The 27,001-nt window shown below is 48.6% G+C and overlaps 1 protein-coding gene across 2 annotated transcripts in view; it reads right to left on the reverse strand.

Annotated features, from left to right (window-relative positions):
• The window catches only part of NOX5 (NADPH oxidase 5), a 178,373-nt gene that overhangs the window by 33,600 nt on the left and 117,772 nt on the right, over nt 1-27,001 (reverse strand). Inside the window, exons 10-15 of one of the 2 annotated variants that reach the window (XM_068106729.2) lie at nt 19,471-19,603; nt 19,200-19,345; nt 18,557-18,685; nt 9,983-10,107; nt 7,580-7,662; nt 7,187-7,380 (exon numbers count right to left, since the gene is read on the reverse strand). In XM_068106729.2, coding sequence (XP_067962830.2) covers nt 7,322-7,380; nt 7,580-7,662; nt 9,983-10,107; nt 18,557-18,685; nt 19,200-19,345; nt 19,471-19,603 — 675 coding nt within the window. In that variant the 3' untranslated portion in view covers nt 7,187-7,321. Of the gene's footprint in view, nt 1-5,848; nt 5,934-7,186; nt 7,381-7,579; nt 7,663-9,982; nt 10,108-18,556; nt 18,686-19,199; nt 19,346-19,470; nt 19,604-27,001 lie in introns of those variants that run through there. The other variant, XM_068106728.2, reaches the window with a different exon arrangement.

A 27,001-nucleotide genomic window follows, 5' to 3' on the forward strand; every position in this document is an offset into this window, starting at 1 on the left:
GGTGGTGCACCTGTTTGGCATAGGTGCCACCTTACCGAGGTCCGCAAGCAAGATTCCCTGGCCACTATGGCCGGTCTTCAACAGAGGTGCCCTGCCCCAGAACCTGGGGTCCATCAAGTGGTACTTGGCCGCAGAACAGCGGTCCATCAATTCAATGCATGCTGGTTGCGAGGGTCCTGGCACACAAGGCGACCTCCGCACGCTCCCCTCAACGCCCAGTGGCGCACAGTCCTCGGGTGGGAGACAAGGGGGGGGGGGGGGGAAGACAGGTGAGCGAGGGGTAAGGTCACAAGGGTACACATCAATAAAGGCAATGCAAGGCGAGGTGCGTATGGAGACGGAGCGGAGAAAAGCTCGTCCCTACCGTACGTCACCCCCCCTGTCACGTACTCTACCCTTGCCCTTACCCCATATTTACAACAATCTACACATTTACAAATTCGTCACTACTGTCACGTCTCCCCCATATTTCCCCAATACCAAATTCGTCACCACAATCCCTCTAACCAAATTTGCCATCACCAATTCATCATCAATCCTCATAAGGAGGGAGAGATGGAACAACAAAGCACAATGTCACACCCACGTCATGATGCGTCTCACATTCCAGACATTTGCACAACAAAAATAATAAAAACCAACAAACCCCGGCATGGTGTGGAGCTTTGTCACCTCAGGTGAGTGCATGTAGATGGTGCGAGGAGATTCTTAATCCTAACTACTTCCTAAATGACTTTAACACACTTTACACTACCCGGGGTCTTTCCCTGCCAATCCATTGGCCAACTTACACTATGGGTTCTAAAAACCAATTCCCATTGACCAAACTGTGGTGCTTCTCAATTTGGGGTCTCACTCCCCCGATTCATCTCCCGGTGCCCTTGCACAATTTCCGGGCTGCGTTGTGTAGCTCTCCCAGCAGGTCTACCCACCTGCACACCTCCACCACTGTAGTTGCCTCCTAGCTTACCTGCTCCTCACCTAACCTATCTAACTGGGGAAGGCCCCTCCTGGCTCTGTCACCCCTCGGTGCCCTCTGGTACTGGGCTACCCGGGTCCGTCCTCCGGATCCTCGGGCCCCATCCACAACAACTCTACCGGCTCCCAGAGCCCACCTGCGGCCTCACCTGGCCGACATCCTAACAGTGGTGGAGTGCCCATACAACTACACACACTAACAGGCCACACGCCCAGCCATTTCCACAACACTAATGCACCCATTCAATCACCATTCTTCCACCACGCACCACAGATGCCAATATCCAACCACAATTTACCTGTACCCTCTACCTAACACTTACACTACCCTCCCCGGATATTCGTGATGGGGGTCCATCCTCCTTTCCCCCATCCACACCTTCGCACCATCCACTCCACTCCACAGTTTCCACCATACTCACTCCACGACCATCCATTCCATACTCCATATATTCCACACTCCATGTCTTCCACACAACCATTCTCCATACACCTGCAGTTGCACACCTGTGCAATCTCACCTGGTGCCACCTGCACCCTCCTTCCTTCCTGGACCATTTGGTCAGCACAACTCACATCACTATCACTCACTCAAACCCTGCTCCATACACCTGTCCAGTTGCACACCTGTGCAATCACACCTTTTAACCACACACACGGCATCATCTGAACTACCTGTTGCCCTGCTAACTTAGTGCTCCCCGTCTTCCCTTTAAACTAAGCACATACCACGTCATTATCATCCAAACTAATCTACCTGCGTCCCCACTACAGGTATCATTGTCACTACCTAAACCTTACCGTTACCTATTGTCAATCTCTAGGTCCCTACACACTATATCCTAACCCTCCCGGGCTAGTTTTCACTGCCAAACCCCATAAATCTATTGCTCCTTTGCCCCCGTTGTGAGAGATGGCAGAGTTGCCATCCCACCACATCGGGTATCTCTCACTACCAATTTGGCTCATCCAATTCCAGCCAATCAAAAATTTTCCAATTACTGCCAATTCTATTCACTTTTTTTAAATTTCGGATCAAAAACACTATCATCATCATCACAGACCGCTTTATCTGAGCCTCGGTGCATCGTCACATCATTAAAACTCGGCTTCGCAAAGCCGAGCAATGAATTCGGGTGGTTTGGTCGCCTGCAGTTGGATCCGTCCGGCATTCACGACTCTGGGGAGGAGGCATGCTCGGGCCGAGGTTCCATGCATCATCGCAGCTCGGTATCTTGCGGTCCCGGGCCCGATGGCTCACTCCCCCCCGGTCGGAACCCCGTCCCCACGAGGGGGCACCGTTCCGCTTCCTCCTACTCGCCCCTGAACCGGACCGGTCGCCTCGCCCGACAAGGCCCGGACTCAACCGTGCGGGGCCCAGTATCCAACAAAGCGCAACGCGCACCGAGCGCCCGCGTCGGCTATCCGTCGCCCTAAACGCTAACCCGTTCAATGTCGATGCTTCACTTGCATACGCGACCCGTTTCACACTCACAAAACCTGGCGTCTCGGCACCTCCAGTGCATCCCACACACTCCGTCCATTCCACCAACGCACTCCCTGTTACACACCACACCTCTCGCACACACTCGCCATTCGCACACTCCCTTAACACACCTCGCGCACCGTCTTGCGCACTCTCCCTCGGTACGTACTCCGTACCACTCACCATGGGCGTGCACTCTTGCATCCACCCACTACCGCGCTCCGATGTGCTCCCTCGCACTCGCGCCACAACCAACTCAGGTGTGCTTCCTCGCACACGTTCCACCACCACTTTACTCTCCGTGTCACACTCACCCTCGCACGTACACTCCGTATCGCTTTCACTCCTTGTGTCACACTCCGTACACCCCGACGTGCATTCTCGCTCGCACTCGGTTTCACACCCACACTTTATAACACACCCACTCGCCGACGCACACTTTTTCCTCACACGCGCGCCATTTCCACTCACACGGGACCCTTCACCAACGCCCGGGTGCCATATTGACCCCAATCGCGCGACAATTCTCTTCGCGCCAAACCCCCTCTTACAAAATCTCCCGGTACCACCTACAGCCCGTCTCACCTTCGGGGTTCTTCTTCCTCCCTGCACCAACACCTGCAAATCTTTATAAGGATTTTTAAGCACAGCATCGTGATGTGAGCATGGACTTTGTACAGTTTCCATTCCTTCCTCCGATTCCTGGGCTACCTCCGTCGTCTCTTCAATTTTAATTATACCCACTACTGCTTTTTCTTTATTCCCCTCGACGACCGTTGGCTTTAATAAAATTCCCTCTTCTACCTCAGCGGTCGCCGGCTGCCCCATACCCCGGGTCGCGATCTCTATACCCGTCATTGTACCCGCGCTTTCCTCCGCCTCGCTCAACCAGCGCTTCTCGACCCGCGTTACCTCCTCGTGCACCCCTGGGACCTGCTCGCTCAACCCGCGGTCTCTGTCCCTCTCCGCTTCCCCAGTTATTTCTTTAATTTGGTTTCTGGTACCCCTCGCTTTGTCCCTCATTCTGTTTTCCATTTTCTCACTATCAGCCTTCATTCTGTTTTCCATTTCTTTCATTTCCCTGCTAAATTTCTTCCTTTCTTCCCTCTGCTCGGCCATGTACGCCAGGCATTGTGTCATGAACTGCTGCATGTTAAACTGCTGCATGTTAAAGCCCGCTGCTACAGCGGGCTCGGCTACCGCGCGTTTGTGCGAGGCGCCATTTTGCGCCTCTCCAACCACGTGCGCGAGGGCGCCATTTTGTGCACCTGAAACTCCCTCAACCACATTGCCATTGTTCTCCTCCTCCATTTCTTCCCTCTGGTCCTGGGTTACCCCTAACCCCTCTTCTAGTTCGCCCACCTGCATCCGATCGCCTTGATTGTCCATGGCACGACTCAATTTGGGATGTTAAACAAAATTTTGGCCGCTCATAATTTCGACCAAATTTTTTTGGTGTTATAAAAAATTTGGTTCGGGCCTCGAATCTCACTCCCAGACACCAATTGTTACGGCCAATAGTACAATTGGTGTCCAAAATTTGGGCTAAATAAATTTAGTCCCAGGTTCGAATCCCACTCCTGACACCAATTGTTACGGACACGGGGGACGGCTCTCCCGTTAGCAAGGGGTGATTAGCCCCTTGTCCTGTTAAGCTGGCCGTCTCCCCAGTCCTGGTACTTGTAACGCTATCCCGCGGGATGGAACGGATCAGGGTTATGGGTCCAGGGTTTATCCCGAATACCTTTATCCGTCCCTCCGCAGACTAGGGAGACAAGTACCGCTCGAACCCCGGTTTGGATGGTCTAGTTAGTTGCCGAGCGGTTTTTAGCAACCCGAAGTTCAAGTCATTAGCCTTCACTAAACCCGATCCTGAACGTTGGCAGAATCGCGCCACGTACACTCAATATGGAAACCTCTAAAGCGACCGAAAGAGCATGAAGTAGTAAAGACAAAGTAGGGAATAACAAGATTTATTACTATTTATACACACTAAGCAGAAAGGAAAAGAAAGAGGATTTATAAGGCAATGGAAGGAGCAGGAGACATAGTGCAATGATTAGCTTATATATATGGCAGTCTTAATTAATACCCCAAGACAACATGAAAGACGGACGAACAATCACATTTACATGGGGAAATGATGGCAGGAATCACTGGAGGGAGGAGAAGGTCCAAGCCGATGGCAGGGCAGGAAGGTCCGGGCAATTCCACACCGTCGAGGTCCACGTTCCGTGCTCGAAGCGAACAGCAGCTGGCAGCTCCGCGTCCCCACAACCGGCAATAGGGCCTAGAGGGTCTCGGCGTATTGCTGCAGTATCAGCACCCCCTCACGTCTCGTTCTCTCTTGGCTGCTTTAGCTGGATCGCGCATCTGCCGCACCTCTCTCTCAATCTTCTCCGGACCTCTCAATCTTTTCTCAGGACTCTGTGACTTCTCCAGGACCTCAATCTTCTCCAAAAAGCCCTATAGAAACCCGCGCGTGTCCTTTTATAACGTGCTTTTGGGTTTCTTACCCGCGTGCGTTGTAAACGCCCCTCGGTCAGCTCGCCTCGGCCTTGATTGGTCGCGAGGGCTACCGATCCCGCCCCTCTTGATGACGCGTTGGCAAAGCCACGCCTTGTTCCTCGCGCTTGGCTGACTCCGTTGGTTACCTCGTGCGTAATGGAGTCAAATGCAGCAAACAGTGGACAGGGGATGAAATTGCCGCAAAGTGGCTAAAGAGTCAATTGCAGCAAAGTGGCTAAAGAGTCAATTGCAGCAAACCTGGCAAACCTGGCACTTGGAAGCTGCCATGGGGCGTCGGAGGGGCCTACTCTTATTTAATTCGGTGCAATGAAGAGTCAAACTATTGGGAAACACATCCTTAACCTACATAGAATAAGGGACTAACTATTTAAAAGGATATATGGTGTCCTGTGTGTAGGTTTATGGAATTAACTAAGAGGACGAGCTTCGACCTTTCTTTACATTACGGAGGGTGCCATTTACACACAACAAAACCATAATTCTCACATTCTTTACATTTTCTCAAATTCGTTACACTTCTCAAATTCGTTACAATATATATACATACAGTGCATTTAGAAAGTATTCAGACCCCTTCACTTTTTTCACATTTTGTTATGTTGCAGCCTTATGCTGAAATCGTTTAAATTCATTTTTTCCCTCATCAATCTACATTCAATACCCCATAATGACAAAGAGAAAACAGGATTTTAGAAAGTTTTGCAAATTTTTTAAAAAGAAAAAACTGAAATATCACATTGACATAAGTATTCATACCCTTTGCTATGACACTTGAAATTTGGAATGTAATAGAAGATTAGAATACACTGATTGTTTTCTGAATGTAGGTTTGTTCAGAAATGCTTTTATCGTTACCTTACGCAGATTCATGTCGTGGTCTTTCATAGTCTCAAGCCAAGAGTGTGAACAGCTGGGACAGTTCTGCTTCCGTGTGTTGTACCTGAAGAACATGTGACCCCCAGCAATTTGATAAATTGATGTGTAAGCAATTCTTTGTAATCATGATTTGTCTGATCCACTGATCAGATATAGGTAGCTCTTACGACCTTGGGTACACAAGAAAACTTCAACACAGGACGATGCCATTTGGCCCATCATGCATGTGGCATATCCACACCCCATTAACGTTTTTGTATACAAGGTCGAGGCTGGTGGAATAACTTGTACAAACAGAGTATTATTCTGATGAACTGCACTGGTTGTATGATGCAACTAGAACAGCACTCGGTAGAGAGCATACCTCCACCAGACTGAACAGTTTACATTTTGTATCCCACTGATAGGTCAGATATGGATTCGGAACTGAACCATATTATATTTGGCTTGGTCTTGTCACCTACCCAACTGATCCACCAAGTTTTGTCATAACTCGTCCACAACATTTTGAAATATCATGCAATATATCGTTTTTGGCCCTGTTAGTCAGGCAGATAGGTGTAACAATTGTGGGTTTATACATACAAGCATGAAATTTGGCACAGTCATAGATAATAGTCTAATGAATAATTCCAGATATGGACCCACCGCGAAAACGTCCTATGGTAGCCGTGGCGGCCATTTTACAAAATGGCCGCTTTTTGTGGATTTTTTTGTGGAGATGGTGTAGAGTGGTTGTGGATCAACCGCTCTACACCATCTCCAAGCAGATACAGTGGACTTGGCCATCAACGTACGGGGAAATCATTTCGTCATCATCTTGGGAGGGCTGCATATAGAGATGGCTGGACTAAAAGTGATCGGAGACTGGCTGGAAGATGCTGGATGGGTGGAAGCCCTGGTTCAGGCCAAAGTTGCTTCTCCTGGAACTGCAGATTCATTTCTGCATGCATCTCATGTTACAAGAACCAGACATGCGCATCAAGTGACAGCAAGCAGCTTATATATCCTACTGACAAAATCTTACGCCCATTACACAGAGTCTCTGGAGTCTGAAAGCCATCCTGAATCCTTTGATGACTGGTGTGGTCAACGAATTCGAGATGTGCCACAGTTCCAATTCTGGCACATCACTCTTCAACTGGAAGTCCTCCTCTTAACGTTTGTCAAGTCACTGAGGACAGCAAACTTCCCCCTGTACATGGACAGCCTCACACAGCTTGCACCATGGTTTTTCAGCATGGACCACACCAACTATGCACGATGGGTGCCTGTCCACATTCGAGACATGATGAGTCTTAGCAAGTCACACCCAGATATTGCTACTGAATTCACCAATGGCAAATTCACAGTTCACAAGACAAAACGAGTTTTCTCATCTATGGCCATTGACCAGGCTCATGAGCAAAATAATGCTGCTGTGAAGAGTGACGGTGGTGCTGTTGGACTCACTCAAAATCCAAATGCTCTTAGAAGATGGATGGTGGCTGGGCCGGAACTGGTTAGAATGACTACCGAGTTTGAAGCATCCATGGAGGGAAGGAAAATAAGGATTAATCAAGACACACGCCACCATGAGCAAACATGTAGTTCACAGGTAATCTTTACTCAACATGTCAAACGTCTGGTTGAAGTAATAGAGGAAATGGGAAACCCCTTCCTAGAAGAGAGTACAGAAGAGAGAAGAGGTTGTTATGGATCTGCCCTCACCTGGGGATTGGGGATGGATCGATCCCCACAACTGGAAACCCCTGTGGTCCATGCTTCCTGAAGCCAGCATTTCATCAAGGGAGCTGATTTGTTGTAAATGCAAAAAGGGTTGCAAGGGACGATGCAAGTGCAAACAAGCTAGTTTGAAATGTACCGCTTTGTGCCAGTGTGGTGGAGAAAATTGTGACGTATAAACAAGATCAAACTGGAACTATCTAGTAATATAAGTTACCGTTACAGTGCTTGGTGGGTTAATTGACATTGCTGGCAACACAAATGCAAATTGTGGTCATTTGGAGAATACAATTATGGCATATATGTGTATCTAGAGTCATTTCATTAGAACATAAAGAAGCATTTGTGTCGTCCGGTAAAAAATAATCGCGGTCAAAACGGCCATTTTGTAAAATGGCCGCCATGGCTACCATAGGACGTTTTCGCGGTGGGTCCATATCTGGAATTATTCATTAGATTATTATCTATGACTGTGCCAAATTTCATGCTTGTACGTCTAAACCCACAATTCTTATGATGGATACACCTATCTGCCTGACTATGTATCTCCATGGTGAAGAATCACTTAAAAATTTTCTGAGATCCAGATTCGGACCAGGATGTTCACCAAAATCGCATCATTATGTCCATGTCACATACCCAATCTCTCCACCAAATTTCGTCTGAATCTGTTCACAACGTTTTGAGATATCTTGTTCACAAACAAACAGACAAGCAAGAAATATGTCGTGCAGAGCACGATACTTGAAAAATAGCATGATACTTGCAAAATCCCTAAATAATTGGTGGTTGAGTTCAGTGACCTAATATGCAAATCCTCTTGAAATTTTAAGTCAATCGGATGAAAATGGAAAGTTTTAGAAATTTGACAAAGTTGTTGACAACCTTTGGCCTATGTTGACCTTTTGACCTCAAAATCAATAGGCTTCTTCCTTATGGCCAACTCTATCATTTGCTGAAGTTTCATAAAGATCGGTTTCAAATTGTGACCTGTAGGCGATTGACATACAGACATACAGACAGACAGACAAAAAGACAGACAAACAGACAGAATAATGCACAAGACCAACCAATATACTCAATAGCAAGTAACAAACAGATAGGGGTGAAAAGACAACCTCCATCCAACTTCGGTGGTGAAGGTAATCACAGAAGAGCACTGAACATGAGAAAAAACACCATGAAAACACCAACATGTGGGTAGCGGGATACAATAGAGGACCACTTGGAGAAAGAATGTGAGAGGGGAAGAAAACGAGAAACAGGTAGGGTAGGAAGACACAAGGAATGAACAAGCTGGATACAAGCTCAAAGACAGTAAGAAGGGGAAAGAAAAACATCCTCATCCCTCAGACCAGAAGTCTGCAGCCTCCTCACTCTCTGCAGACCTGGACAAAATCACAGACTGGTCAAACAAGTGGAACTTCTCTTTCAATCCTCACAAATCTCACACTCTTACTCTGTCTCTCCGAAAAGACCGACTGGACAACCCTCCCATATACTTTCTGAACAATCCTCTCCAAGAAGTTCTGTGACTCAAGCTTTTGGGTCTCACTATCTGCCATGATCTTTCCTGGGAAAACCACATTTCCAAGCTGGCCTCCAAAGCCAGTCGCCGACTGGGCATCCTCCGTCGTGCGAAGTCCTTCCTTGGCTAACTCCAAGGGCCTTCCACTCTCTCACCGCAGGCAGGTTGGTGGTCTTTCTGTCTTCTACCGACTCCTCTTCGGCCTTGCTCGACCAGCTCTCTCTGTGCTCTGTCCCCCCAATATTCCTTCAGGTCACACAAGATCTGTCAGCAACCCTCTTATGGTTAAACTGCCAAAATCAAGACTCTCTGCTCACCTTCACTCTTTCATTCCTCTTTACTCCCGCCTCTGGAACAAACTCCCTCACTCTCTTCAATCCCACTCCTCCCTCCAGGTCTTTAAAACAGCTGTTCACCACCATCTCTTGTCTACCCCCGTGCAAAACCTTGATCTTTTCTACCCCCGTTAATTTACCCCCAGATCCACTTTTTTTGAAATACCGACTTCTTTCCTGGAAGTTCTAGCAGTGTCCATGTGTTTTATACCTCTCCCCCCACCCCCTTCCCATGCCTCCTCCCCCCAAGCTCTCTCCCTCCCATAGATCTCCCGATGTCCCTGTTATCTGCTGCTGTACTTGTATGCTTCCCTCTCCCTCCCCATCTTGTCTCCCGCCCCCTTTATTGCATGTTTTGTGTGTCCGTTTTTTTTTTTGCGATTGATGTTAGCTTTTACACGAGCCCCGATCTTGTATACAAAAAATAAGAAAGAAATCTGAACACTTTACCATAATCTCTAGAGGTATAAGCAAACAAACAATGATATTGAGACGATTGATAACAATCTTTATGTTTTAAAGTACCTGACCATGATGCTCTGAAGGATGGAAGCAAAAGGAGTTATGCCAATCCCAGCACCGATAAGCACCGCATGCTCAGCCAGGAAGATGCGTCGAGTTGGTGTGCCATAAGGCCCGTCCAAGTAGCACTGTGAAAAAGGCAGCACATCGTCAGGGCCGGGCAGCGAGCACAAAATATAACATGAAAACATCAAAAGAAGTTCACAGAGAAATAGTCAGATCGAGTACACACTTGCAGCTGATACTGAAAATGCATGTCAAGAATCTTCGACACAAACATTGGGTCCTCAATCCATCCCACCTTGGCTAGCCTTGATATGCTTCTGCGAAAGGAACTTCATGCTGAACTACCTACCTCCATCAGTTTGGGAAATGGAGAAAATCAATCTGATGCATAAAAATAGCACCAGGACCAATCGACTTGGAGGTCCACTCAGCCATCAACCAATCATTCTGATTCTGATTATTACCAAACTAATACAGTCGATGAGTTTCCTTCTTCAAGTCTATCTTGCTCAGTAACCATTTGGTCATGCACAGATTTTGACTTTTGCCCTGGTCAAATAAATACAACACGATTCTTCCACAAAATGCAAGGACTGATGCTGACAAACATTAAGCAAGAGGTCTGAGATGTATTTATTTATTTATTTTTACACCCCATGCCTCCAATAGTATGCTTTTCATCCATGACATACAAGGTCCCCTCCGATTTCAGTTAGTTCCTCAAGACATTCAAACGGTGTGTCACTTACTCTTTGGGGTTATTATCTTTGGACGGATCACTCCCTATGGCATCTGTTCATCTTCTGTCCCCATGGAGGCTGATAACCCCATAAGGACAGTGTTTTCCTGAATTACATAAACAGACTTCGCTTGATTGGACAAGCGTTACGCCTCGGTCCCCCGTCGGTGAAGTGATGTGAGTTGACAAAGTGGAAGACGCAAGGCGGCCATCTTGGATTTTGACGTGGCGACCCAATTTTCAACAGCGTTCATGCTTGTGCCTAGATACACCCACACACCAGATTAGAAGTTGGTACTTCGCTTATTTTTCAAGATATTCATCTCACAAGGTTCAGACATACATGGCGGCGGCCATCTTGGATTTTGACGTGGCGACCCAATTTTCAATAGCGTTCTTCCTTATGCAGAGATACACCCACACACCAGAGTAGAAGTTAGTAGTTCGTTTATTTTTCAAGATATTTCGCTCACAGGGTTCAGACATACATGGCGGCGGCCATCTTGGATTTTGACGTGGCGACCCAATTTTCAATAGCGTTCTTCCTTATGCAGAGATACACCCACACACCAGATTAGAAGTTAGTAGTTCGTTTATTTTTCAAGATATTCATCTCACAAGGTTCAGACATACATGGCGGCGGCCATCTTGGATTTTGATGTGGCGACCCAATTTTCAATAGAGTTCTTCCTTATGCCTAGATACACCCACACACCAGATTAGAAGTTGGTACTTCGCTTACGCACGCACGCATGCACGCACGTCCGCATGCACGCACGCATGCACGGACTGACGGACGCACACACGGACGGAGGGGAAAACCATAGTCCCCCCTTTTGCTCCGCGGTGCGACGGGGGACAAAAATGTTTTACACCACTTGGCCAACAATTAAATTCTGCCCAACAGGTGCACCACCTCTCCTCGGGTCATCAAGAGAATAATGTCTGATAACATTTGATGGAGGAATGGTGCATGTTCTTACCCTTTGACCCCCACTAAAACTGCTTTGTGAATCCAATCTTCTTTAATGACCAAACTTAGGGGGGGAATTGGAATTGATTAAGGGTTTGGGCCTCATCGTCGGACAGAACTTGCTCTGGGCAAGTTACCTTTGCAAACCAGTCTCCAATGGCAGATGATGCCTGCGTATGCTATGCGGGGCCATCTGCATTATTGAAAACTTTTGACCTCTCGGAGCGCATCAATAAAGAGCCGTCCTCCTGTGAACGCCTGAATGACTGAATCCAACCTTGCCCTGCACATGGAAGTGGAGGAAATCTTTGTTTTTGGAGGAAATTAATGCTATCTCCAATAAAAAGGCAAAGGCACAGTGTCTGCACTATGCTGGTGTCCTAGTATCAGTTTACGTACATCCACATTAATACTCCTGGTTTATATGTACTTCCGTTAACACTGTCTGTGTATAAATCGAATCAAGATGTCTACCATTCAGACTCTTCTCAGCACGTTATCTTTCCAACTTCCGTTATTCCATTGTCTCATTATTTTAACTTCTGATTGTAAAATGAGGTGTCAGAGCAATGACCCAGGATAACATGAGTGTACTTTGCAATGGGGGTGCAAGGTGAGATGAAATTGGGAGCCTCAAGACATTGGGAGCCAATAACATATCGCATCTATCTATAATTCCAGTAATCTCTGTGTGTGTGTGTGTGTCTGTGTGTTTGTTTGTCTGTGACCGCTGTTTCTCGACAACCACGGGTCCGATATACTTGAAACTTGCCAGGTATATTGCTGGGGACCTGAGGATGTGCCTTTTCAAGGTTTCATATTAATCGGAGAAGTAGTTACCGAGCTATGGCGATTTATTTACCAACCGTTCGCTTTGGCTTTGCGAATGGACCAAACCATTTCATGTAAATAGAGGGGGGGGGGGGGGTTCTACCGTACTCGCAAGCCGTTCGCTTTGGCTTTGCGAATGGACCAAACCATTTCATGTAAATAGAGGGGGGGGGTTCTGTGGTCGTTACTGCCACGTGGTTTCAAAGTTTTTTTTTGTTGTTGTTGTTTGCACGCATGTTTTTTTGCACCCACGTACGGGCACGCCCTAGTCTATCTATAATTCCAGTAATCTCTGTGTGTATGTGTGTGTGTCTGTGTGTGTGTTTGTCTGTGACCGCTGTTTCTCGACAACCACGGGTCCGATATACTTGAAACTTGCCAGGTATATTGCTGGGGACCCGAGGATGTGCCTTTTCAAGGTTTGAAATTAATCGGACAAGTGGTTCCCAAGGTATGGTCACCGTACTCGCAAGCCGTTCGCTTTGGCTTTGCGAATGGACCAAACCATTTCATGTAAATAGAGGGGGGGGTTCTACCGTACTCGCAAGCCGTTCGCTTTGGCTTTGCGAATGGACCAAACCATTTCATGTAAATAGAGGGGGGGGTTCTGTGGTCGTTACTGCCACGTGGTTTCAAAGTTTTTTTTTGTTGTTGTTGTTTGCACGCATGTTTTTTTGCACCCACGTACGGGCACGCCCTAGTATGTTAAAATGTCAGAATTTAAAACCAACACAAGACTCCTGAGTTATTTTTCATATGCAATATACAGAATGTCTGACTCGGCTGCTGGTGTCTCCGATCATCAATCGATGAACATTCCGTGTGATGGAAAGATATAGTCAATGTGGCCAGGGGTAGAAGGGGTTAATGTAGACCCCATTCCACATGTATATATGCAATATGTAGTTGGCTTTTTAACACCGATGGATACAATGAATTTCCAATAAAAATGACATCCTTCCAATGTCCAAGCAAACTCGAGGATGACTACACAAGCTTCTGCCAGCAAAGGTCACAACGCAGTACGAAATCAAAGAACAAACACGACACAAAAGCAGTTTTGAATAACAATGAAAAAAGCTGGGAATCTCAAAATAAATGGAAGTTGGGAATGCAAACAAGAGGAGGAGGTCTTTGCAGTTGCTGCAGTTCACTCTCCCTCTCACCTTAATGTCGCAGTCCAGGGGCTTAGAGCCGTCCGGTGTGGTCGAAGGCTATAGTCAAAGAAAGCAAACACAGATCGTACCTCATGATTGCATTACAGCATTGCACAGAAAGCTAAACTTGTCCACTGACATCTGAGCAATGGACGACATGGAGATCCGGAAGTAAACTGGCATCTCTCATGAGCAATCTGGCATGGAAACCCATTTTAAACCGAACCGACAGTGTACACATCATCGAAACAAAACCTTTGTGAATCGCAGTTGGTTTATCATTGTACATGAACTTCCTTAGGATTTGATGTCAAGAAATGGAAGCGTAACGGGAATTAGACAAGTAACCTTATGATGTCAATGAGAGTAGCTAAAGCATAGGCCTGATGGCCTCGACCCTCACTGTCACTGTTGTTTTTTCGGATTTCATAAGACTTTATGTTACTTGTTTACAAACATGTTATAATCATTACCGGCAATTAAGTACTTGGAATATATTGTAACATGTACAGTATGTGACTGATACATGCTCAAGCGCAGGCAGCAGCTCCGCCCAACTTCCCTCCCCCTCAAGATTGCCATGCGGTGATTGGCTTAATTGAACGCGAGGGCGGGGTTTGCTCTCCAAGTGAACCCAACAGTTATTGCTATGCTAACACCACCCCTCCTCCAAATGCTAATATTATACAGATTAATAAAGATAATGGTAATCAAAGATAATTTCACTATAATTCACTAAATGTCTGTCCGTCCGTTCGAAGGTACCGCAAAAACGGCTGAATCGATCGCAACGATATTTTGGGTGGGTATTCCTGGGACCCCTGGAATAAAATAGGCTATATTGTTATCCCAATTTTTCCAGTTTTTCCAAACACGATGGAATAATATTTACCGATATAAACAGTGATGTGGCTTTTATTGAAATTCTACAAATACTGTTTAGATTTTGATAATTTGCGTGTGATATGATTTAACGGATGTTTATATAAATCGTTTAAAATAAAAAAGCCTTCAATTTCTGATATTTTACCTTTTCATTTGGGCCTCCCAATTGAAGCCCCACCCGTAGGGCGGGTACCGTTGCTAGTAGACATAATACTATAAAGAACTTGTTAAGTACAGTGGCACATAGCGAGAATCCTGGCAGGAAGTCTCAATGGAAGAAGGACACAAAACACATACTTATTGATCACTAATAAGATAAGCCAAAGGCAACAACCAAGTTATGGTCACATGTGTGTAGAAAACAAATGGATTAGGTCAGGAATTGTGCACTGGCAAAACAACAAATCAAAATGCTGGGATGAGGAGATCAAGTGGCCTCAAGACATGTCCCTGCAGGAGAGATGATGGCGGACCATGAGTTATGTGCTGTGACAGCCAAAGCACAGAGAATTAGCTCACTCAGCATACCTTGGCTGCTCTGTACCACTGACATTCGCACCTTGGGTGATATTCCAGAGCACCTGCCACGCTCATGCACTCCATTGCTAACTGAGCTCTCTTGCATGGGGTGGTAGTCTGTGGCTCAGAACCTAACAGAGAAACCCTCGACCACCTACCTCACTGGTACTCCACCTCTTAAAGGCTGCGGGACAAGAGATGCCCCCCCCCCCTCCCCAAGTGTCATAAAGCACCTCCACATCCCACGCCAAACCCCAGAGCGATGGCCCAGCTCCCAGATTAGAGCGACATGTAGGGAACAACAATAAAAAATAGAGTAATGAAGTGGGTACTTGCTGTTATAACCAGAGGTGATGTGAAGGACCCACCGGAACTGGAGGACAAGTGGCCACTAAAAAATAGCTCCATTTAATCACAGTGACCCCCAGACAGATCATGTAATAGGTACAAACTGACATTTAAAACGACCACAGCAGCTCCAACAAGAGGGAGAATAACTTTGCGGTACATGTCCCCTACCGATGTGATATTTTCTCAGTCCGAAAAGGGCATAACTCTGAAAAATTGATGAAACGCCCTGAAACGCGAACTTGTTCTGTAATCTATCATAATAAAGCCATGTACCATGTTTCAATTGAATATGTTAAAGGGTTGAGGGGAAAAAGTCTGAAAAACCACAGTTGGGACAGACGGACGGACAGATGGACGGAGAGCAAGCGAATGGACGGAGAGACTTCTGTGAAACCGGTAGGGGATTAAAAAGAGGTGGGAGGTTCTCACTACACCCCATACACGTTGTTGTATGTCAGATTGTTTGGTGTAATTTCCATATTGAAGTTTTTATTTACACTCAGGTCACCTCCTTTCAAAATCCTTCGTTTGATCATCATGATGTTCAACGACTGTTAGACTTGAAGGAGCAAGTCCGCTCACGGTCTTATCAGTTGGTATGGACAGCTATCGAACAAGACCGAACAATCGTCCGTTACTGTACCCACTTTTCTGCATCTCGGTTTTTAGAATTCCTAAGGAAAGCAAATAAAGCTACAAACAATGCAGAAAAAGTGGGGCTGGGGCCCATGAGCTTGACATACATATATACATATATATATATATACATACATGTATCATGCTAAAATATGCAATTTGGTGTCTGTCTGTCTGTCTGTGCCTGTCTGACGATTTTTGACTGCGATATATTCGATTGTTACTTATCTAATCTCAACCAAACTTGACAGGAGGACTAAGGGTCACACATTGAAGGTTGTAGCAAATTAATTTGCCCTCAACCCCTCCCCAAGAGGGTTTTCCCCGCCATTGCCGCCAACGGGGTTGCGTGTTGAGGTGCATATCTGTGTTAAAATAGCTTTATTGTGGCGTTTTTACAAGGACGCTTCAAATAACAAAACTAATGATAATAGCATAATACTCGTATTAATGTTGGTACAAAACAATATTAATACTAATAATTTCCCACCTCCCCAAGGGGTGTTTCGTCCTTGGCCAAACGCCGTGTTAACGGGTATAAATGCCGCTTATCGTGCCATTTCCGTGGGGGCAACCCTACCAGAAATATCTTTTTTATAAACCATGTTGCGTGAATCTCCGTGAATCTTCCTGACGTTTATGATTGACTCCATTAGATATCACAAGGAGTGTTATAAAGACTTTACAGCCATCAGGAGAACAATTGTATAGGAAAGTGAATTACGAAAGCAGCATTTATTACGATCTTACATGAACCACCCTAGTACTAGTTATACTGGAATCATTCCAGTTGTCTGCATATTCTGTGGAAATGTCTCAAAATCCTTGGGCAAAGGCAAACAGGAAACCCTTGACAGGTGTGAAACCGAAGGGGGTGAAAGGGCGATCAAAGACGCTCTGCTGAAGCTGCATGATGAGACGATGCTGGCTAAAACAGGAAGACATGACATGAAAGCTATAGAGGTGAAATACCACCATACGGTATATGCAGGTGAGGGTATCTTGATAAGGCTAAAAGACAATCCCAAGTTCATAAAAGAGTAAAGGGTACCAAAACAGCAGCACATGACTTTACTGTGTTGAAATCCAACAACACACACAATGTCAATGGAATTGAGGGAACTGAGTTATTGACATCACTCCATTCCAGATATATGGAATGCCCCACTGGTGAGCTATCTACATGTCCAGTAAAATGTCTTTGTGAGAAGATCCTGAAGGAATTCTCTGGGCATCTCAAACAGCACAAGATAAACAATCAAAAAGGGAATTGATGTATCGGAGTGCACTCAGCGGGGATGCCCGGATATCCCTTTTTGACCGAGACTCGATCCATGAAGTGACACTCCACCTGAGATCACTCATGATGCAGATTCAACGAACACAGGAATGACTGCCGGACAATTTAAAATCAAACATATTGCACCAACGCCAGAGAAACCCACTCCAGATGACCTTCTGACATTCTTCAGGGTTCTATATATATACATGGTTCATCTGTACTGTAGAGGTAAAAATCAAACCAGGTAAACGTCTTATCATGGGGACTTCGAATGAAGAGCATCACTGGTACACGTAAAGCTATAGACATCCTGAATCGTTTGAGTCATTCCATCAGCTACCACACTGTCAAAGAGCTGGAAACCGAGCTGACTACTCCTAATCCAAACCAAATATATACTGTATATATCAGAGAGGCTCATTTTCACCTCCTATGGGTAACTGCAGACTGCAGTGTACTACAGCTGGGAAGTCAAAATAAAAACCTCCTTGGAAGATATACCAGCCTAACCTAGGAGAGGAGAGAATCCATCCACAAATGGATTTTGGTCCGATAGCCCAGCTGCCTGAAGCAGGGTTCTTAGCACACCCCTGATAAACAAACCCTCCACATAACAGAACTGATAACAATGATCTGATGATGTCCACTCCTGCATCATCAGATGCATATGGCTGCTGAAGCAGTTTCTTGACTTTTGGGCAGAATCCTGGTCGGGGCGCCGATCCTACGCAGGACACTCGAATGGCCCATTCATCCCAGTAAGCTGGTAATCATTTCGCTGACCTCGGAAGCATGACAGACTGAATCAACCCCACCTGGTGTTAATTCAACGACCAACCGGGATTTGACCTCAGGACCCTAGAATCCCAAACCAGCACCCGAACCGTTAAGCCAACACCAGGCTTAATAACGATGATCTATTCCCTTGTAAACAGAGCTCAGTGGGTAAGACCATTGGGCAGGAGCTCTCTAAAATTTGTTTGCAACATTGGAGACAACATCATTGAAGAACAACCTTTTACGAGGGGTCTTGGCAGGGTCATATCGGTTCGATCGTAACAATCTGAACTCTATCAACACCAAAGCACTGCGGTTGCTGCGCTCATTCATTGTGGATTAAACCAAGGTAATATGTTAATATTTCTGTTCATTTTGCATGGTTTTAAGCTGCTTATTGCTGACCAGCGCATCCGTATACCTCGCCTGCATTGCCTTTGCTTCCGGGAAGCTCGGAGTCGCGGTGTATTTTGTAGGAAGTCATGTGTACATTGCCCTGATCCCAACTGCTTGTGGAGTCTCTGTTCAAGCTGACGCTGGAAATGTTCTCCTGGAGGTTCAAGGAAAGAGGATCCACGATGAAAGTTTCAAACAAACTACCCAGGACAATAAACTACTCATTTGCCCCTAATACAACAACAACAACAACATGCATTTTAAGGTCATTTTCCCTGCTAGAGCGGGGGTTAGCCTTGCGGTCCCCATGACAATCTTCTCCATTTTGCCCTATTTTCTGCATCTCTCCTTGTTAACCCCCTTGCCCGCATTTCTTCTTCCACCATCTTTAGCCAAGTCTTTCTCGGTCTTCCCCGTGCTCTACTTCCTTCAACATTCATTTCAATCACTCTTCTCAACCAGTCACTTTCATCCTTCCTCAACACATGACCAAACCATCTCAACCCTAATTGCCCCTAATACTATACAAGCTATATGCTATTTGGTAAATGTGCAAAAGCAAGGAAACAAACAATTGTTTTTACTGAGAAGGGCTGCTTTTACAAGATGGCGCCCGTATTGGCATTGCTGCAGCACCTGAGACTAGCCATGCCTGGTGTCATGAATACCTGGTTTGGCCACATGCGTGCTGCATGTGAAACACCAAGTGAGTGCCTCAACGTGTCCGTGAGGCTGTTCGTGCACAACTCATGAACGTAGTTGGAAAGACGAGTCGTCCACTGACCCTGAGAGCGTATGTGAAGCCATAAGGTGTCTGTAGTTCAGCACAAGGGACAGGTCATAGCAAGAAACATTTTAGGTCAAAGATGTGGCAGCAGTTTGAAAGAAATACGACCACACATAGGTAATGACAAGCGAATTGGAAAACCTTGAACTCACCAAGCTGCTCTGGGGCACTGCTTATGGTAAAAGGATGCCATTCAAACCTTGCAATGGCAGGAATGTTCAGGTAGATGTAATCACCTGCTCGGAACTGGAAACGTGGTGGCCTTTCGATGATGAGGTGCGTCACCTGATGAAAGCCAGGATAGGTGCACAAATACAAACTAGAACGCCACTCAGTAGAGCGCATACTCCCGCCTTGGGTCAAGTTGGAATAGTACGATTTCACAAAAGTTTGAGGGAGTAGTTCAGTGACAACACAACACAAGACAACACAAGACAGACACTGCACAGATATATATTTAGAATATGTAGAAGATAATGTTAAAAAAAACAAGGCAATTTCACTTACATTTTCGGATTCAGCGTTCAATTCTATATAAGTGAGTGTATTTTGAGGCATGTGTGACTTCAAATAAAATTGTAAGCCAGGAAAACGTTCGTTTCATTCCTTAGGGATACAACATGTAAAACTGGCCCAAACGCCAAACAAAACTCGCTCATTTTAAGTCGTTCAAGCTAATGCGACCACTCATTCTTCTGGGAAGAATCCCGTGCACATGCTTGTCAGACTTATAACTCACCTAAGCCTTTATAAGTTCATCAAATACTGACACCGCGATTGACATTCGCTGAGGTAAATGTTGATATCTCTTCTGAGGTTAAAAAAAAACAAAAAAAGTTTTAAAGCATTATACGTATCAAACGATACATTTTATGAAACGGGGAAACCGAATACACACTTTGGTGGTTTTAAAATGACAGAATATGTCTTTATTAGAAAAAAAAAAGAACCTTGAATACGACGCTGCTAACAAAATACACCGCTCTAACGCATAACCACGAGTTTAAACTACATTTACAACAAATATGAAAACTATTTTCATATCACAATGTTAAATATAGAATATATAGAAGATAATGTTTTTTTAAAATGAGCCCTATTTTCCAATGGTAAACAATCCTTCAAAAAATTCCTGGATCGGAATAATATCCTGAGCTTCACCCAAAACTAATCAATTCTTCCTTATCCAAAGGGCAATCATCCCACCAACCTTCATCCAAATCCGTTCAGAACTTTTCCAGATATCTTGTTCACAAACACACGAACACACACACACACACACACACACACACACACACACACACACACACACACACACACACACGAACGAATGCATTACTCCCTGGCGGGAGTAATAATCTTGCCTTCGTACAAGCTATTAGTGCATTAAATAACGTCATGATAAAGTACAAGTTGTTCATGTTTTTGGTGAAATTTGACAACTCTAATGCATGCTCGTGCTGTGTACACCGAGTTAATGAAGCCGATAACACACTTAAACTAAATGGTTCATAGAACACCTTACCCTGTGCTGTCTTGAGAAACAAGGACATGGGCAGGGTCTACAAGCAGCAAATTTAATTGGTCGTGATGACATAACATGCTGTAATACGTTTACCACCACCATTGATGCCGCATCTTTTACACCACCTTATCAAACACGTTACTGTGGTGCTGTGCATACACGACTCGATTGCCAGAGAGGTAGGCCACAACGCATGGATACAAACAAGAGCCTTTATTACAAGCTCGCATATCAGCACTGGGCGGGCTCGAGCTTAGAGCCCGCATATATGTCCCGAGGCTACGCCTTGCCCCCGGGCGTGGCCGATCGGCCGAAAGGTGGGGCATGTATTACAGTTCCCCGCCTGGACGCTCGCGCCACCCACTGGTGCGCGGAATTATTGACCCTTGTGCCCGCCACACGCGCCCCCCCCCCCCCCCCCAGAATTCCCGCGCACCTGAAGGGGTGAGCTTGCGGGGAAGCCGGATGACCCGGCTGAAATGCCCCCTGGTGATGCGTGCAGGGCTGGGGGGTAGCGGGACGGCGGGGCTAGGGGGTGCCGGGGGTCTGACCGCCGGGGGGCGGCCTCGACGCGGAGGCAGAGCTGCTTGCGGGGGGTAGTCCAGATCGAGGTGGGCCGGCTTGAGGCGGTCCACGGAGATACTATCCGGGGCACCGCCGATGTCCACGGTGAAAGGTTTGTCCCCGGGCTCCAGCACGCGGAAGGGCCCGTCGTACGGGGGCCGTAGCGGTGCCCGGTGGGCGTCGTGCCGGACGAAAACGTACTCCGCCGTGCGAAGCTCCGGGGCGACGTGGGAGGACGGGCAACTGTGGTGTGCCGTCGGCACCGGGGCGAAGCTCCGGGCGGTCTCCTGCAGGGTGGAGCGCTGTTGCGCCGCGGACCAAGGAGCCATGGAGTCAGGGATAAATTCGCCCGGTACCCGCAGCGGTTGTCCGAAGACCAGCTCCGCCGAGGATGCGCGCAGGTCGTCCTTGGGCGCCGTCCTGAGGCCCAGCAGGACCCAGGGGAGCCTGTCGGCCCAGCTGCCGTCACGGAGGCTGGCCCGGAGCGCGGCCATCATCTAGCGATGAAAGCGCTCGCACAGGCCATTGGCCTGGGGGTGGTAGGCCGTGGTGCGGTGCAGTTTGACGCCGAGCCCTTGCACCACCGCGCCCCAGAGCTCCGAGGTGAACTGGGGGCCGCGGTCGGACGAGATGTCCGAGGGGGCACCGAACCGGGCAACCCAAGTGGCGATGAAGGCTTGCGCCACATCAGCCGCAGACGTCGCCGCCAATGGCACGGCCTCCGGCCACCGTGTGGTGCGGTCCACCATGGTGAGGAGGTGGGTGAACCCCCACGAGGGGGGCAGAGGTCCCACCAAGTCGACGTGGACGTGGTCGAACCGACGCTCGGGCACCGTAAACGGGGCCAACAGGGCCTGGGTGTGGCGGTGGACCTTTGCACGCTGGTACGTGAGGCACGTCCTGGCCCAGTCGCGGACGTCCTTCCTGAGCCCATGCCAGACAAACTTCGCCGCGACGAGCTTCTGGGAGGCCTTCGTGCCCGGGTGGGACAGGCCGTGGATGGTGTCGAAAACCGGGCGCTGCCAGCCAGCGGGCACGATGGGGCGAGGCCGGCTGAGGGAGACGTCGCACAGGAGGGCCGCGCCCGCGACGTTGAACAGCACCTCGGTAACGCGGAGGCCCGTGACGGCGGTCCGCAAGGCCTGGACGCCGGGGTCGGCGGTCTGGTCCTCCGCCATCCGGGCATAGTCGATCCTGAGGTGGACCGCGTGCGCGACGGACCAGGAAAGGCAATCCGCCACCGGGTTGTCTTTACCCGCGACGTGACGGATGTCCGCCGTGTACTCGGACACGGCAGAGAGGTGACGTTGCTGCCAGGCCGACCATGGCTCGGCGACCTTAGCCATCGCGAACACAAGGGGCTTGTGATCAACGAAAGCCGTGAATGGGCGGCCCTCGAGCAGATGGCGGAAGTGTCAGACCGCCAGGTGGAGCCCGAGCAGCTCGCGGTCGAAGGTGCTGTAGTGGTGTTCGTGCGGGCGAAGCTGCCAGCTAAAAAACGCCAGGGGCTGCCAAGCACCACGCACCCACTGCTCGTGCACCGCGCCCACCGCGTAGTCCGAAACGTCGGTGGTGAGGGCGATTGGTGCATCGGGCGCCGGGTGCGCCAGCATGGTGGCGTTGGCCAAAGCCAGCTTTGCGCCCGCAAACGCCGCGGCCATCGGCTCCGACCAGGCGATGTCACCTTTGCCCAGCTTCCCCCGGAGGGCCTCGTGCAGGGGGCAGAGGAGCTGGGCGACGCGGGGCACGAAGCGGTGGTAAAAATTGACCATGCCCAGGAATTCCTGGAGCCCCTTGATCGTGCGGGGGCGCGGAAAACTCTTGACGGCCTCCCCCTTGGCCGGTAAAGGGACGGCCCCATGCCTGGTGATGCGGTGCCCCAAGAAGTCGATGGCGGCGACGCCGAAGCGGCACTTTGCGGGGTTGATGATCAGGCCATGCTGGCCCAGGCGTTCGAAAAGCGTGCGGAGGTGGAGCAGGTGCTCCTCCCGGGACGCGCTCGCGACTAGGATGTCGTCCAGGTAGACATAGATGAAAGGTAGGTCGCGCAAGACGCTGTCCATGAGCCGCTGGAACGCTTGGGCCGCATTCTTCAACCCAAAAGGCATCCGCAGGAACTCAAAGAGGCCGAAAGGGGTGATGACGGCCATCTTTGGGACATCGTCCGGTTGTCCGGGGACCTGGTGGTAGCCCTGGTTGAGGTCCACCTTGGAGAACACGGTCGTGTTTGCCAACCGGGCGGAAAAGTCTTGGATATGCGGGACCGGGTAGCGGTCGGGGGTGGTGGCATCATTGAGCCGGCGGTAGTCACCGCACGGCCGCCATCCGCCGCCGGGCTTCGGCACAATGTGCAGAGGAGAGGCCCAAGCGCTGTTGGAGCGCCGTACGATACCCAGCCGTTCCAGCGTGGCGAACACCGCTTTTGCCACGGCGAGCTTCGTGGGGTCGAGGCGGCGTGCCCGGGCGTAGACCAGCGGCCCGACCTTGGGGATATGGTGCTCCACCCCATGTTTGACGGCCACCGCTGAAAAGGTGGGCCGCGTGAGGGCCGGGAAACTGGCGAGGAGGCGGGTAAACTCGTCCGCTGCCGGAAGCGTACAGACTAACCTCGCCGGGACGGAACCTTTCAGCAAGCCGCTTGGCAAGCCACTCGGTGAGCTGCTCAGCGAGCTGCTCAACGAGCCGCTCAGCGAACAAGCGAGCGAGCTGAAGGTTTCGGCCTGGACGAGATGTCTGCGCTTAACGTCGACCAACAGCCCATGCGCACATAGGAAGTCCGCGCCGAGCAGGCCCATTGGCACGCTGGCGGTGACGAACGACCATTGAAAGCGCTGCCCTCCGAACCGCAGTGAGAGGCAACGCTTCCCGAATGTGCGGATGGGTGTACCGTTGGCGGCAAGCAAAGCGGGGCCCCGGCCCACGGCTTGCTTGTTGGACGCGGAGGGAGGGAGGACGCTTACCTGCGCTCCCGTGTCGCAAAGAAAACGGCGCCGGACGAGGTGCCCGTGATGAACAGGAGGCTGCCGGAATGGCCGACGCTCATGGCCGCAAGTGAGCGCCGGCCCAGTCGTTTCCCGACCCGTCAAAAGAACACGGCGGGCGGCACGTTTTAGCCTTGCGGCCGAACCTGGCATGGTAGTAGCACCAGGTTTGTGGCGGTGGCCCCGCGGTGGCCGTGCCGGCGGCGGTGGTGGTGGCGGCGGTAGTGGGCGGGGCGTAGCAGTGGCCACGAGGGAAGCCGGGGGCGCTGTAGCCTCCGCGCCGGGATCCACTACGGCAGCACCGTACACCGACCGCGTGTCGCAGGCCGCGAAATACTTGTCGGCCTCTCCAGCCAGGGCGCGGGGTTCCGTTCTTTTGGAACCAGCCAGTGCGAGGCGCACCTGTGCAGGTAGCTGGCATAGGAAAAGTGCTCAGAATAAGAAATCCGGGCGCTGGTCTCCAAGCAGGGACAGCATGAAATCCATCCGGACGGATGGTCGTGTGTCGCCGAGGGCGGGAAGGTCCAGGAGGCGGTCGGCACGTTCGACCTCCGTGAGCCCGAACGTGGCGAGGAGGAGACGTTTGAGTGCCTCGTACTTGTGGTCGCCCGGCGGGCGCCGAAGGATGGACATGACGCGGGCGGCAGTGCCGGGCCCGAGGGTGGCGACCACGTGGTAGTACCTGGTCTCGTCCGCCGTGATGCCCCGGAGTTGGAATTGAGCTTCAGCCTGCACAAACCAAACATCGGCTTGCGCTTCCCAAAACTCCGGGAGTTTGATTGCGATGGCGTTGGTAGCCATGGCGCGTTCGAGGGTCAGCAACGGCTGAACCAATCGGGGTCACCAGTGTGGTGCTGTGCACACACGATTCGATTGCCAGAGAGGTAGGCCACAACGCGTGGATACAAACAAGAGTCTTTTTTACAAGCTCGTATATCAGCACTGGGCGGGCTCGAGCTTAGAGCCCGCATATATGTCCCGAGGCCACGCCTTGCCCCCGGGCGTGGCCGATCGGCCGAAAGGCGGGGCATGTATTTCAGTTCCCCTGAAATACGGGGCATGTATTTCAGTTCCCCGCCTGGACGCTCGCGCCACCCACTGGTGCGCGGAATTATTGACCCTTGTGCCCGCCACATTACAATAGTTATTGGTGACTGTTGTATGTGTCCTTAAAAACAGTAAAGTTTCCTGTTTGGAACGACTTTCAATCTTGTTTGACTGCCAGATGGGCACGCAGAGTAAATAAATGATCTCACTCCTCTCTGCTCAATAATTAATCTACCAAGACAACCAATAATTAAGCCAATAACCCACGGAAGCAACCAACCGACAAGCCGATAACCCTTTCAGCCAGGTAAAAGTTAACACAACATCCCACCTAAACAATAGTTAATTGAATTCTCTTCAAATTGGTTCACAGGGCAAAACTCGCTCATGCGGTAACTGCCTGATTACACAAGGATATATACAAGGAACTTGGACACAGGAGAAGGCCATTCGGTCCATCAAGCCTGTGTTACATATAGGGGAGAACGGGGTAAATACGGACATGGGGTAATTGCGGACAAGGCTGTTACAGGAATTTCGCGATAGCTGGCGCTGTTCCGTCATCACTCGTGAGTGGCCTAGCAGGTAACAAGGTAGATACCAGCTAACTTCTATTATTTGCCTCATTTAAAGAGAAGTACTCAGTCAGAGAGTTAAGTACACCCCCTAAAATGTGTTCCGAGATTTTGCTGTTTGGGTTTATTCTTGTCAGTCGTTTTGGTTAATCATCGATTTTATTAGAAACGTGTATTCAGTTTGAAGCATGGTTTACGTACATACAGTGTCAATTGATGTAATGAGACAGTGTTGTGTGGAGGAAAGTATCGTGTGTCAAAGGTCAATCTAGGGTAATTGCGGACGGGTGTCCGCTATTGCCCCATTCATGTTTTCTGCGGTCTATATTGAATTCTAATGCATTTAATGTTAATTGCACATTTAATTTTTAATGTTAATTTAATTTAACACATTCACCCCTGATAACTTCCTTGTATTTGTGCATCTTACAGTTAAAATTGTCCTTTTGCAGAAACATGTAGCTACCAACTCACCAATTGTCTGACTGGAACATTGATGGGTTCCAGATCAAGAATGAAAGTGTTTCACAAATCTCGTTTGTTTTGTGTTTCGATTGTCATTTGTTTTCTAAAGTTTCATTTTATTTTGGTGTGTGATGAAGGCTTATTAAAATTGTTTATGTGTATTGGTTTAAAAGACCTTGTCCAATAACTTCATCAAGTTAAAGAAAGGAAACACAGTCATTAGTGCAGGACTTGTAACTCGAGTGATCACTTCATTTAAAAAAATAACAATATACGACAAACAAATATTACACATTTCAGTGTTAATCTATAGACGAAAATATTTCATTGTAGGCCTATTGGGAACATTTCATTGTAGGCCTATTGAGAAGATAAATACTTAGCATCTCTGGTGTCTTAAAAGGTCGTTTAGCCTGTTTGAAAAGGGGAGGGGGCTTATGCAAGACCCTAAAAGTCGACTTCTTCACTTGTCCGTAGTTGCCCCACCAGGTGTCCGGTTTTCCCAGCTAGCGGGCGGGGAATTGCG

Source organism: Myxine glutinosa, chromosome 2, assembly GCF_964187855.1.
Source record: "Myxine glutinosa chromosome 2, kmMyxGlut1.1, whole genome shotgun sequence".
NCBI classification, from domain to species: domain Eukaryota; kingdom Metazoa; phylum Chordata; class Myxini; order Myxiniformes; family Myxinidae; genus Myxine; species Myxine glutinosa.